Source organism: Danio rerio, chromosome 10 (assembly GCF_049306965.1).
Source record: "Danio rerio strain Tuebingen ecotype United States chromosome 10, GRCz12tu, whole genome shotgun sequence".
Lineage (NCBI taxonomy): Eukaryota > Metazoa > Chordata > Actinopteri > Cypriniformes > Danionidae > Danio > Danio rerio.
This window is the reverse complement of record NC_133185.1, coordinates 6,915,388-6,927,946: the sequence shown is the minus strand read 5'-3', so window position 1 is coordinate 6,927,946 and position 12,559 is coordinate 6,915,388. Positions and strand designations below refer to the sequence as shown.

The 12,559-nt window shown below is 35.7% G+C and overlaps 1 protein-coding gene across 1 annotated transcript in view; it reads left to right on the top strand.

Moving 5' to 3' along the window:
- ca9 (carbonic anhydrase IX) overlaps positions 1-11,774 on the top strand; it is a 33,077-nt gene extending 21,303 nt beyond the window's left edge. Inside the window, exons 5-11 of the mRNA XM_689890.10 lie at positions 353-445; positions 567-633; positions 707-864; positions 6,760-6,883; positions 7,733-7,789; positions 9,618-9,711; positions 9,813-11,774. Of these exons, the coding sequence (XP_694982.4) occupies positions 353-445; positions 567-633; positions 707-864; positions 6,760-6,883; positions 7,733-7,789; positions 9,618-9,711; positions 9,813-9,900 (681 nt within the window). The 3' untranslated portion in view covers positions 9,901-11,774. The remainder of the gene's footprint in view (positions 1-352; positions 446-566; positions 634-706; positions 865-6,759; positions 6,884-7,732; positions 7,790-9,617; positions 9,712-9,812) is intronic.
- The last annotated feature ends 785 nt before the right edge of the window (positions 11,775-12,559 follow it).

The following is a 12,559-nucleotide window of genomic DNA, read 5'->3' as shown; positions in this document are numbered from 1 at the left end:
TTACTATTAATATTGCTATTATGCTATTATTTATTTATTATAATATTTTATGTATGTATGTACTGTTTATTAATTTATTCAGTTTTTCTTTAGCTTTGCATTGTTAAAATAGGCATTTTCTGTTGGTTTGTTTCAACGTGTTTTGTGATTAATAGTTAGAATTTTGATTAAAAGAAGCAATAAAAAAGATGTTTCACCTCCCTAGATTTCTGTTAAACAAAAGATTCAATTCGTTTAAATAAAAAATCCCACAAAACGGCTGTCAGAACCCTAGTCATAAGTGATTAAATCATTGAGTAATGTGTGACACATTGCATAAGCAAATGCTAAGACAATTTCCTCATTTCCTCAGATCCACGTGGTCCATTATAACTCCAAATACGCAAATCTGACGGAGGCAGCTAGTAAAGCTGATGGATTGGCAGTGTTAGGAGGATTCATAGCTGTAAGTCCTTAAGCCTTTTTATGACTACAATAAAGTTTTCCAACAGAATGTGGTTTGACCACTGCCTACAAAGTCTTTGCGATACATTGGTTAGCATTTCCTTTTGACTGTTTCCCAACAGATTGGCCTTCATGAAAATGACAACTATGAAAAGATCCTGTCTGCTTTATCAGACGTCAGCACAGAGGGTAAGACACGGGAAAGAACATAAAAAGATGCTGGAAGACATTCATCTAACCTGATCTAATGATCTTCTTTCAGAGTCTCTCACTGTGATTCCTGGTTTTAATGTGCGCCACCTTCTGCCGAACAGCTTGGAGAGGTTTTATAGGTACAGCGGGTCTCTGACGACCCCTCCTTGTCTGCAGACGGTCAGCTGGACTCTCTTCAATGACTCCATCAGAGTATCCAGAAGACAGGTTAGACTCTCAGTCTTCAAGGGCTCCAATGTAGGCCTTTTAAGAAGATGTAATTGGTAATTGGTAACAGGTAATTGGTTAAAACAAAGATAGACAATTCTAAATATTTACGTCAATGCGTGTTCGTATCTGAATCCCGATAGGGATGGTGACAGGAGGCTTGGGTCAGGTCGCCCGTAGACAGTTAAGAGCTAGTCTCAGACATGTAGAACTGACCTATCGGATGCATTTCCACACGCAAGAGACAATCTGTTATAAAAACCCAAGGTTGTTTCTTCATACTCTCAGCTGTCTTATCAAACTAGTTTCAAAACTGGTATAAACAGCCTTCAGACTGCTGTCTTCTTACTACACACAAGGTCTATTTTGCATAAAAAGGAAATCACTTTAAAAAGAACTAAAAGGTTAAGTTCGTACAGAAACTTTATGGTGGCTTGAGAAAGCCTAGTCTGAAAGTTTGAAGTAGTTTTAAAGTTTAAATAATTGAAGGAGTTTTTAAGAACCTTGAAACACTTGGCATAGATAGATGAGAATATATAGGTTTCTAGTATGGATTGGCATGTTTCTTGCTAAGCAGTTGACAGGGGGTTGAGTGGTTGCTAAGGTGTTCCAAAGTGGTTGCTAAGGTGTTCTGAGTAGTTGCTAGGCAGTTGCTAACATAAACTAGCATGGTTCCACTATGAATTAGCATGTTGTTAGCATAAATTAGCATGGTTTTAGTATGAATTAATGTTGCTAGCATGTTTTTAATATAAACTAGCATGTTGTTAGCATGAATTTAGTATAAAATAGCATGTTAGTCTGTTTGTTAGTATGGTTCTAGTATGGAGTGGCATATTGTTAGTACAGTTGAAACCAGAAGTTTACATACACTCTAAGAAAAGGAACATAACCAGTTTAAAAAAAATGTCTGATGGTAAATCATACTAAACGTTTACTATTTTAGGTCTGTTAGGATTACCTAAATGATTTACAATTGCTAAATGCCAGAATAGTGCAAGAGATTTATTTATTTATTTATTTTTTGAGGATTTTGTATTATTTCTAGACAGTCAAAAGTTTACATACATTTCCTTGGCATTTTTAGCTTTGCTTTTAAACTGTATAATTTTGGTCAGATGTTTTGGGTATCCTTCCAAAAGCTTCTCACAATAGTTTGAAGGAATTTTGGCCCATTCCTCCATACAGAATTTGTGTAACTGAGTCAGATTTGTTGGCTGTCTTACTCACACAAGCTTTTTCAACTCTGCCCACAAATTTTCTATAGGATTGAGATCAGGGCTTTGTGATGGTCACTCCAAAACATTCACTCTGTTGTCCTTAAAAGCAAATTTGAACTCATTTGGCAGTATGCTTAGGGTCATGGTCTGTGTGGAAGACCCATTGGTGGCAAAGTTTTAATTTCCTGGCTGATGTCTTGAGATGTTGCTTCAGTATTTCTACATAATGTTCTTTCTTCATGATGCCATCTATGCTGTGAAGTGGAGCAGTCCCTCCTGCAGCAAAACAGCCCCACAACATGATGCTGCCACCCTCATACTTCACAGTTGGGATTGTGTTCTTTGGCTTATAAGCTTCCCCCTTTGTCCTCCAAATGTAACACTGGTCATTATGGCCAAACAGTTCAATTTTAGTTCCATCAGACCACAGGACATTCCTCCAAAAATGATTATTTTTCCCAGTGTAATTTCGCTAATTGTAATCCAATTCAATTAACTCAAATGTTGTCAATTAGCCAATCTGAGCCTTCCAAAACCTTGTCATCATCATCTCAGCTTTTTCAGAGGCATATTAATCTTATTAGATGTAAACTTGACTTTCAAAAAAAGTTTTTACAGTTTCTCAAAAAATATCTATCTTATTATTCTGCTATTAAGCATAACAGAAACTAATGTGATAACCCTAACCTACCTAAAAGAGAAAAAGTTTAGTCACATAATGGTTATGTGCCTTTTTATACAGTGTATGTAAACTTCTGGTTTCAACTGTATGTTTCTAGTATGGTTTGGTATGTTTCTAGTATGGATTGATATCTTGTTAGTATGTGTCTAATTTAGATTAGTATATTATAAGTACATATTGGTATGTTGTTAGTATGTCCTACGTAAAGTCAATGGCAGATTATTTTACAATGGAAGTCTATGGGACAGTTGCTAGGGTGCTGTAAGTGGTTGCTAGGGTGTGGTTAGTAAGTTGAAAAGTCATCAGTGATTGGCAGATTGGTAGTCTGAATTAAATGATCAAATTCTGTATGACAGTTTAACGCAAATTTATGAGGTCACAAAGTTTGGTCCAGTGTTAAGTCAATGAGACTTTTCAGAGTTTTCCGGGTCAGAAAACCGAAAGTCGGATCAGTTGGAAAAGAAATAGCAACTTATTTGAGTATAGTTTGGAGGTTTGGAGTAAGTTTGGTTGTTGTAGTTTGAACGGTCTAGGAGGAGATGCGTTCTTAAAACAGTCTAAGAAGAAGAAGAAGAAGAAGAAGAAGAACAAGCAGAAAAAGAGGAAGAAGACAGAAGAATAATACGTTTATGTAGTATAACAGTATTTTGGCTTTCTCAAGCCACTATAATTAAGACATAATAATAATAATAATATCAAAATCACTTTAGACAGTATTAACACATAGCAATACAAATATTAAAACAGTTGTTCAGTTGTTTTCAATTATTAAGACCTTCAGTTCCACTCGAGGTCTCCATGACCTCTGACCTAGTTTGGTGGCTGAAAATAGAGTAACAAAGAGACAAATGCACTGAACATTTTTATATTAAGCAATGTGTTAACCTTATTCCTTATTCAAATAATCACATTAATAAAGTTATGAGAAAATGGATTAATGTTGATCCATGCTGGGACAGATTGAAAGGATGAAATCTAAATCCATCAGTGGACACACTATACCTACACTAGGGTTGGGTATCGTTTTTTTTTTTTTTTTCTATACCGGTGCTAAATCGATACTTTTAAAACGGTGCCGGTGCCAAAATGGTGCCTGAACCCATACTTTTTAGACACAAAATTAATCGACAAAATTTATATATATATATATATATATTTAAAGTAAACATCAATTCATACTTTATTTATTGGAATTGCTTTAACATATATTTTTTGATCATTTGTTTGTTTGCATGAATGAAAGATTTGCATTATGCCATTAACATTACATCAGCTTACTACTAACCTGTGGTGGAAAGGCTGTCATCAAAATCAGGGAGCACCTTTTTTCTGGGTTTGGTGCTTGTGACTACTTTTACATGGACATCAGTGATCTAATGATTTGCCTTAATCTGAATGAGACAATAATATGATTCAGGTGTTCACATGAGCTGCTTTTGGAGTGTTACATTCATGATTCCCAGTTACATGTTATAGCACATAGATTCATCATTGTCATTGCGTCACCAGCCTATAAATGTTTCCTCCACAGTTTGTGTCTGTGGTCCTTTAAGATAATCAAAAATCACTGTTTGCGTGGTAGAATCTTGATCAGAGTATTGTCTTTAAATCAGAGAATTGGTGTCCATGTAAACGTACTCAGATAATGTGCCAGATGATGACACAAGCTGTTAAAGACAGAGTCCATTCCTCACCTTTAAGTTGATTCCATGAGCCCTCACATTTCAGAAGTTTGACGTGTTTCTCCCTTACACGCACCTTTTGTAAAACATCTGCTGCATGTTGGTGTGTCAGAATCCGTGATCATGCGTGTTGATGAAGTGAGTCGCTCGCCGCATGCACCGTACTGCGCGCTTTGCCTTCTATAAGCTACAATAACAAACACCTGACAAAGCTGTTTAGAATTAAACATTTAGAGATGGTGTGACACAACAAGGCATACTTATTCAATTCAATTCAATTGAGCTTTATTTGTATAGCGCTTTTACAATGTATATTGTGTCAAAGCGGCTTCCCATAAATGGTCTTAGTAACTAGATCAGGGTAGTTCCGTTTTTAGTGTTTAAATGGTCACGAAACAGCAAAACACATTTTTTGAGCTGTTGACAGTCGTATATGTGTCCCACACTGCTAAAAACCCTATTAAGACACCTATATTTCACTAAAAAGTGTAAATTGGTTGTTTTTGCGTTATTTCAAGCAAATTCGTACTTCCGGTTTGAAACGAATTTTTGAAGCTGCGTCACGGTCATGACATAATAGCGTGTATTCCAGCGTGCAGACTGGGCGTCTGTGCCAGAGTGAGTCTTATGACGTCTTACAGTGTGTTGCATTAAAGCATGAGTAAGGCTTGGTTCAAACCAATCAGCGCGCTCTATTGTGCAACTTCATTAATATTTACATTATTAATTAATATTGACATTACTGTCACCATGTTTAGACGACAGAGACGCCACATTGTGTTGGCAAAACAAGCATGAAGTGTTGCTTTTATAGTTTGCTGCAGTTAAGTTTTGTTTTCATTTTCTTTCTGTGAGAGCTCAGGCTCACGTGTGGATTAACAGTGTACGCGACGCTCGACAACAATAACTTGCGTGTCTAAGGAGGATTATTGTTCACCTGAGAGTTGTTTTCATCTGCAAACGCTGAGATCCGGATTCGCTTGTAGTCTCCTCTTAATAAAGACGCGGCTCTAGTTGCTGGTGATTGTCCTGTCTCTACAGATTTGGTAAGTGAGCAGCCAGTGCTCTTTGTTTATTCAGTTTGTTCGTATCGAACAAACTATTGCACAGAGTGTAATCATGTTAGCACAACAACCCAACTTTAACCCCGTGTAGGATTTTTACCGCATTTTGTGACCGGATTAACACACACGGCTTTCTGACGCTACCTGCCGTGTGCATCTAAGTTTCCGGGAAATGCTGAGTTTTTTTTCTTCTCTCATTCGTCGTGCGGTATCAAACATTGCATGAAAAATACACGCTTAGAGCAGTTCCTCGAATCAAATATCTCGTTTGTCGCGAGGGGCATGAATGAATTCCCTGAATGAAAGAGCCAAACTGCAGTTAAAGTCCACCATTTAATAATTTGGCAAATAATTCGACTACAAATGCCCATGTAAACACAGTCACGTGCCCAAATAGACACTCCCACACCAAGCCTCTTTTCTTCCTCCGACACTCCCCCCTAAACAGAGCTGGACACGCCCACTTTTCTGACTTTTTCCAAAGTAGAGGTGTGAAAAAACCCTGCTGAAACGAGGGGGTTTCATGGCCCTTTAAGTTCAGTTTAGTTTAGCTCAGTTCAGTGTGGTTTAAAGTCATTACTGAGAGTCCAAGCACTGAAGAGCAAATCCATCGATGTGTAACTCTACAGATCCTGAACCATGGAAGCCGAGAGGGAAAAAAACTTCACCAATAGGAGAGTGAAGAAAACAAAACCTTGAGAGAAACCAGACTCAGTTCGGCTTTAATGTTGTCTTTAATTTAAATGTGTGGTTTTAATTTACCCCTTTAGGCTTCTTAAGCACATCACACAGCGCATACGCCGCTCAGAGCCGCGGCACGGCGCGCACATGACAGTTGATAGTATCACACACCAGACGTGCACATTCACTTATTATTTTATTTAAAACTATTCAGATGGCGCACTGTGGCATGGCAGAAATAGAAACATTCATGAGTCGTGGCTGGGTCCGCGGACAGCTGCTGACTTGCGAATTCTAAAATGCATGGCGCTAGGCGTCGCCTAGCGCACTTCTGGTGTGCGACCTGGTTTACGTTCTAGTTGCAGCACCGAAATTAGGCACCGAAATTAATATGCTGATTTGATCCGGTGAATACCGGTTCCAATGGCACCGGGTTATGGCGTTTCACACATTTCAAATGTTGATTTTGCATGATAGGTGCACTTTAAATCTCATCAGAAACAGAAAGAGTGAAACATTTAGATCAGGCATTTAGATGACTGTTTTCTTCTCTTTTTGTTTATCAGCTCGCAGCCTTGGAGGAATCGCTGAAAACTGAACACAACAAGCTTCTGTCCAAAAACTTCAGAGCACCACAACTTTTGCATGGGAGAAAGATACAGTCGTCTTTTCACACATCTGATAGTGGAAGTATGTGCAATGTCTTTGATCTCTCTTTTACGGTGGCCCAGAGCAGTGTTTCTCAACCACATTTCTGGAGGACCACCAACCCTGCATGTTTTGTCAGTCACCCATTGCAGGTCTTTTAGTCTCTGCTAATGAGCTGATGATCTGAATCGGGTGTGTTCAGTTAAGAAGACATGGCAACATGTGCAGAATTAGTGCTCCTCCAGGAATGTGGTTGAGAATCACTGGCCTAGAGAGATCGAATCAGCTGCAAGTTACGGAAACACATACAAATAGACAAATACTAACAAATTAAGAAAACCGGCTGCACAGTAGTTAGCACTTTCACCTCACAGCAAGAAGGTTGCTAGTTTGAGCCTCGGCTGAATCAGTTGGTGTTTGCATGTTCTCCCCGTGTTCGCATAGGAGGAGGAGTATGGGTGAAAGGGGGGATTCTTCAAAACGAAGATGGCTGTGATATGGAACTTAGGTTGTTTATATTGGCTTAGGAATCGTCTGATTGGTGAATCATAAATTGGATAATGCAGGACCGACCGCAAGCAATCATAAGCACATGATCCTCTCGAAATTAGTTTATAAATAAACTCCAGAAAATGAGGTCATTCAGAATATGTACTTTTTAAAGTACTAATAAACAGTCAATACTTTTATAATAGGCTGGTATTTATGCGCTAGTTAATAGTGAGAATTGGTCTCTAAAGTGTTACCATTTTTATTATAAGCCCAAAGTATGTGCAAACACAGATGCTTGACACGCATATGCTACAAAGCTTCATTTGTTTTAACGGTGCCATTTGAATAATTTATGAATTACATAACATCTACATGTGGATTTTGTGTTGATTTTAACAGAAACCAGAGGAGCTACACCGACAGAAACACAAGACAAGAATATCAAGGAATCTAGTGGTATACATCAACAATTTGCAACTTTTTTTGTACTATACAGACAGGTGAAGTTAGAATTATTCACCCCCTTTGAATTAGTTTTTCATTTTTAATATTTCCCAAATGATGTTTAACAGAGCAAGGAAATTTTCACAGTATGTCTGATAATATTTTTTTTCTTTTGGAGAAAGTCTTATTTGTTTTATTTTGGCTAGAATAAAAGCAGTTTTTTACTTTTTAAACACAATTTTAAGGTCAAAATGATTAACCTCTTAAAGCTATATTTTTCGATAGTCAACAAAACAAATTACTATTATACAATAACTTGCCTAATTACCCTAACCAGCACAGTTAACCTAACTATCCTAGTTAAGTTGTATAGAAGTGTCTTGAAAAACATCTAGTCAAATATTATTTACTGTCATCATGGCAAAGATAAAATAAATCAGTTACTAGAGATGAGTTATTAAAATGTGCAAATATTATAATGCATGCAAAACACTTTATTATAGTAATCAAATACTTTGTAGTATTTACAATGAATTACTTTTTAATTAGTTAATACATTTTCACTTAATTAACTAAACTAAATTTAAATATAATCATTTGAATAGTTTTAACAGTATTTTTAATGTATAATAACATAAACATAATATAACATAAAATAGATTTTGGAATTTCAAACGTCCTTGTCTAAACGTTATAAGATTATTACTATTTTTACTTGACATCATATAAATGGTCTCTAGCTGACTGTCTCAAGTTTATGTTATTTGCTGCTTTAGGCTATAAATGCTGTATTCAGTTGAAGTCACAATTATTAGGGTTTTAAGGATAAACATTGCATTGTGCAAGAAATATTGTGGATGTAGGTATTAATATTGTGCCCTGTAATCAGAATCTGTGGGGATAAAAGAATGAAAGACGTTTGTTATTGAACTTAAAGGAATATTTTATGGAGTCAATCTATGGCCATTGGTTACATACAGTTGAAGTCAGAATTATTAGCCCCCCTAAATTATTAGACCGCTTGTTTAATTTTCTCCCAATTTCTGTTTACCGAGAGAAGATTTTTTTCAACAAATTTGTCAACATAATAGTTTTAATAACTCATTTCTAATAACTGATATATTTTATCTGTACCATGATGAAAGTAAATAACATTTTACTAGATATTTTTCAAGACACTTCTATACAGCTTAAAGTGACATTTAAAGGCTTAACTAGGTTAATTAGGTTAACTAGGCAGGTTAGGGTAATTAGACAAGTTATTGCATTACGATGGTTTGTTCTGTAGACTAATGAAAAAAAACATAGCTTAAATGAGCTAATAATATTGTCCTTAAAATATTTTTTAAAAAATAAACAAAAAACTGCTTTTATTCTAGCTGAAATAAAACAAGTAAGACTTTTTCCAGAAGAAAAAATATTATCAGACATACTGTGAAAATTTCCTTGCTCTGTTAAACACCATTTGGGAAATATTTAAAACAGAAAGAAACATTCAAAGGGGGGCTAATAATTCCGACTTCAACTGTACACTACAGCATAATGTAGTATTAACTGAACTGATAAACTGTGATAAATACTGTAGTGTACTTTAGGTTTACTTTAGGTGTTGTAATATATTGCACCTTATAGTTGTTGAAAGACTTCAGTACTGGGTAATTTGTTTATATTATAGTTGTTGTATTCTCATAGTGATGCAGCAGAATAATTCAAGCATTTGACTATATTATGGTTCAAAAACACAATAGTATTTACAACGAACTACTATAATAACTTCACAATACAGTTTAGTTTTAGTAACATGAACATTGTGTTTCTGAAGCTCATCCCTCTTTAACAGGGCACATTCTGGCAGTGACCTTCGGTGTTCTGTTTGCCGCCACGTTCCTGATCTTCTCCATTTACACGTATCGACAGCACAAAAAGTACTCAAAGTATGTTCATCATTTATCAAGGGTCATTCTGACTGCATTTCTGGAAAGCAAAGCAGTCGCACAAAACAACTCATGTTTCTCTCTCACTTTTACTTTTACAGGTTCAAAAAAGACTCCAAGCAAGATGTCATTTATAAACCAGCTCCAATAGGAAAAGACACTGATCAAACTACTGTTACTGTCTCGTGAACAAGTCACTTTTATTGTTGATGATTTTTTTATTTTATTTTATTTTGATTTGTTGTTCGTTTTGGAATTTCTACGTTTGCAAATTAGTAAAAAAAAATGATTTCAGATGATGAAATTAGAGTAACGCTTTCTTTTACAACCCGCTAAGTACGGTGTAAGGACAGTGAAATAACAGTGTACTTTTCTGTAAGTATAGTATAAGCTGTGGTGGAATAAGTACTGAAAAATCATATTCAAGTAAAAGTACCGTTACTTGCCCAAAAATGTAGTGCAAGTCGAGTAAAAGTATCTGTTATGAATATTACGCAAAGTATGGGTAAATAGTAGGTCTTTCAAAAGTACTCAAGAGTAGTGAGTAGTGAGTATTAAAAAGTTGCTTTGCATTTACATGCAGTTTGTGCAGGGATGTGAAAACGTAACATTCTGTAGTGCGTTTAGCGATCTTCCTATATTCGTTTGTTCCTTCCAACTTTCTTCCATTGTTTGATTGTTCTGTCCTTCTATTATTCCTTCATTTGTTCATTTCTTCATTCATTGGGTCCTTCCTTTGTTCCTCCTATCATTTCTTCATTTCTTCATATTTTTGTTCCTCCCTTCATTAGGTCCTTTGTTCATTCCTTTTTAGTTTGTTCAGTTCTTCCTTGAATCCTTACTTCGTTCAGTTGGTCCTTTGTTTGTTCGTTCGTTTATATTTGTGTTCCTTCCTATATTTGTTCACTCATTCGTTCGTTCTTTCGTTCATAATTTTTGTTCCTTCCCTCATTAGGTACTTTGTTCTGTTCTTCCTTTATTCGTTTGTTCATTCCTTCCTTTATTTCTTTGGCCCTTCTTTCGTTGCTACCTTAATTTGTTCGCTCATTCATTCGTTCTTACGTTCATAATTTTTGTTCCCTCCCTCATTAGGTCCTTTGTTCATTCATTCGTTGGTTTCTTCCTTCCTTAGTTTGTTCAGTCTTTCCTTGAATCCTTCCTTCATTCATTTGGTCCTTCCTTCCTTCATTAGTTCAGTCCTTTCTTCGTTCGGTCCTTCCATTTTTCATTCATTCCATTTAGTGATTATTTAAGGCTGTTTGGTGATTTCAGTCATCTTACAGTCGACATCCCTTTTTTTTTTACAGCAAACATATATTTTCTGTGATATCAGTGATATCCAGTTTTTTAAAAGTCTGTGTCTCAATGTGTGTAAATATTTTGAACTTGGACATTTTTACTGCTTCTAAAAGATTTGCTGCATTTATAAAGCACTCATGTGTTGATGTTGTTCAGTATCATCTGATTTACTTACTATGTGCCATTTGATCAGACATGAACCACAGGACTGATTTCTCTACTTTAGCCAATCTCCATAGACAAGAAAGAAAGAAATAAAGTAGTGACTGCAGGTTGAAGAAAAGTAGTGGAGTAAAAGTATTAATACTTCACTAAAAATGTACTCAAGGGAAAATAAAAGTACACATTTTTAAAACTACTTAGTAAATTACAATTTCTGAGAAAAACTACTCAATTAAAGTCATTTAAGTATTACTTTACACCACTGAGTATGTTTAAAGAACGTATGTGTAGGTATAAGGGAACAAACTGAAATGCTTGGGTACTATACTTACAGAAAAGTACTGTACTTACACGGTACTTTGTTGGTTGTAAAAGAAAGCGTTACAAAAATTAGTAAAAAATGTAGAAAAACGTTTTTTTTTTGTAAATATAAATGCACAGTTTCTTAGCCAAAACTGTTATACAGTTTCAGATCTGTAAAATACCTCTTTGTTTTAATGATATATTGCCTTTGTTTTACTGTTTCTTACAGTGGATTGTAGATAAAAGTTCATTTCTTTCATGGCTTTTTTGTTTTTGGTTTAATAAATGTTTCCTTAGTATCACTGCGTGAGAAAACAAAATTATTCAGTGCATGAGTAAACAAAACAATTCAGAGATATTTGCAAACCTTTTTGATGAGTTAAATAAAAAGCACTTTATTTATTCATTTCATTTATGCACTGAATGACAGAAATCTTGATTGTTTAAATATTATCAGAGAAATTATCCTCATGGCAGATTGTCATTACCATTGATTCTTTAAAAACTACTCAGCTGAATATGCATTTTAAATATAGACTATAAACTAAATATATTTTGTAACTATAAGGTTCAAGACATTTCAATTTTAGCATTTATTAATGTAAATTAATATCATTTGAATGTAATTAATTAAATTTCCTTTGGCTCAGTCCCTTATTTATCAATGGTCGCCACTGCTGAATGAACCGCCAATTATTCCGGCATATGTTTTACAAAGTGGATGCCCTTCTGGCTGCAACCCAAAACTGGAAAACACCCATACACACTCAAATTCACACACACACTCGACAGCCAATTTAGTTAAAGTCACGCAAACACGGGGAGAACATGCAAACTCATGTTTAGGGTCAAGAAAATACATTCCCAAGCTTACAAGATTGCAAGTATCTATTATTTAAAATAATAATAAAATATTTGGGGCGACACGATGGCTCAGTGGTTAGCACAGTCACCTCACCGCAAGAAGGTCAATGGTTCGAGTCCTGGCTGAGCCAGTTGGCATTTCTGTGTGGAGTTTGCATGTTCTTCCAGTGTTGGCGTGGGTTTCCTCCGGGTGCTCCGGTTTCCCCTACAGTCCAAAGAC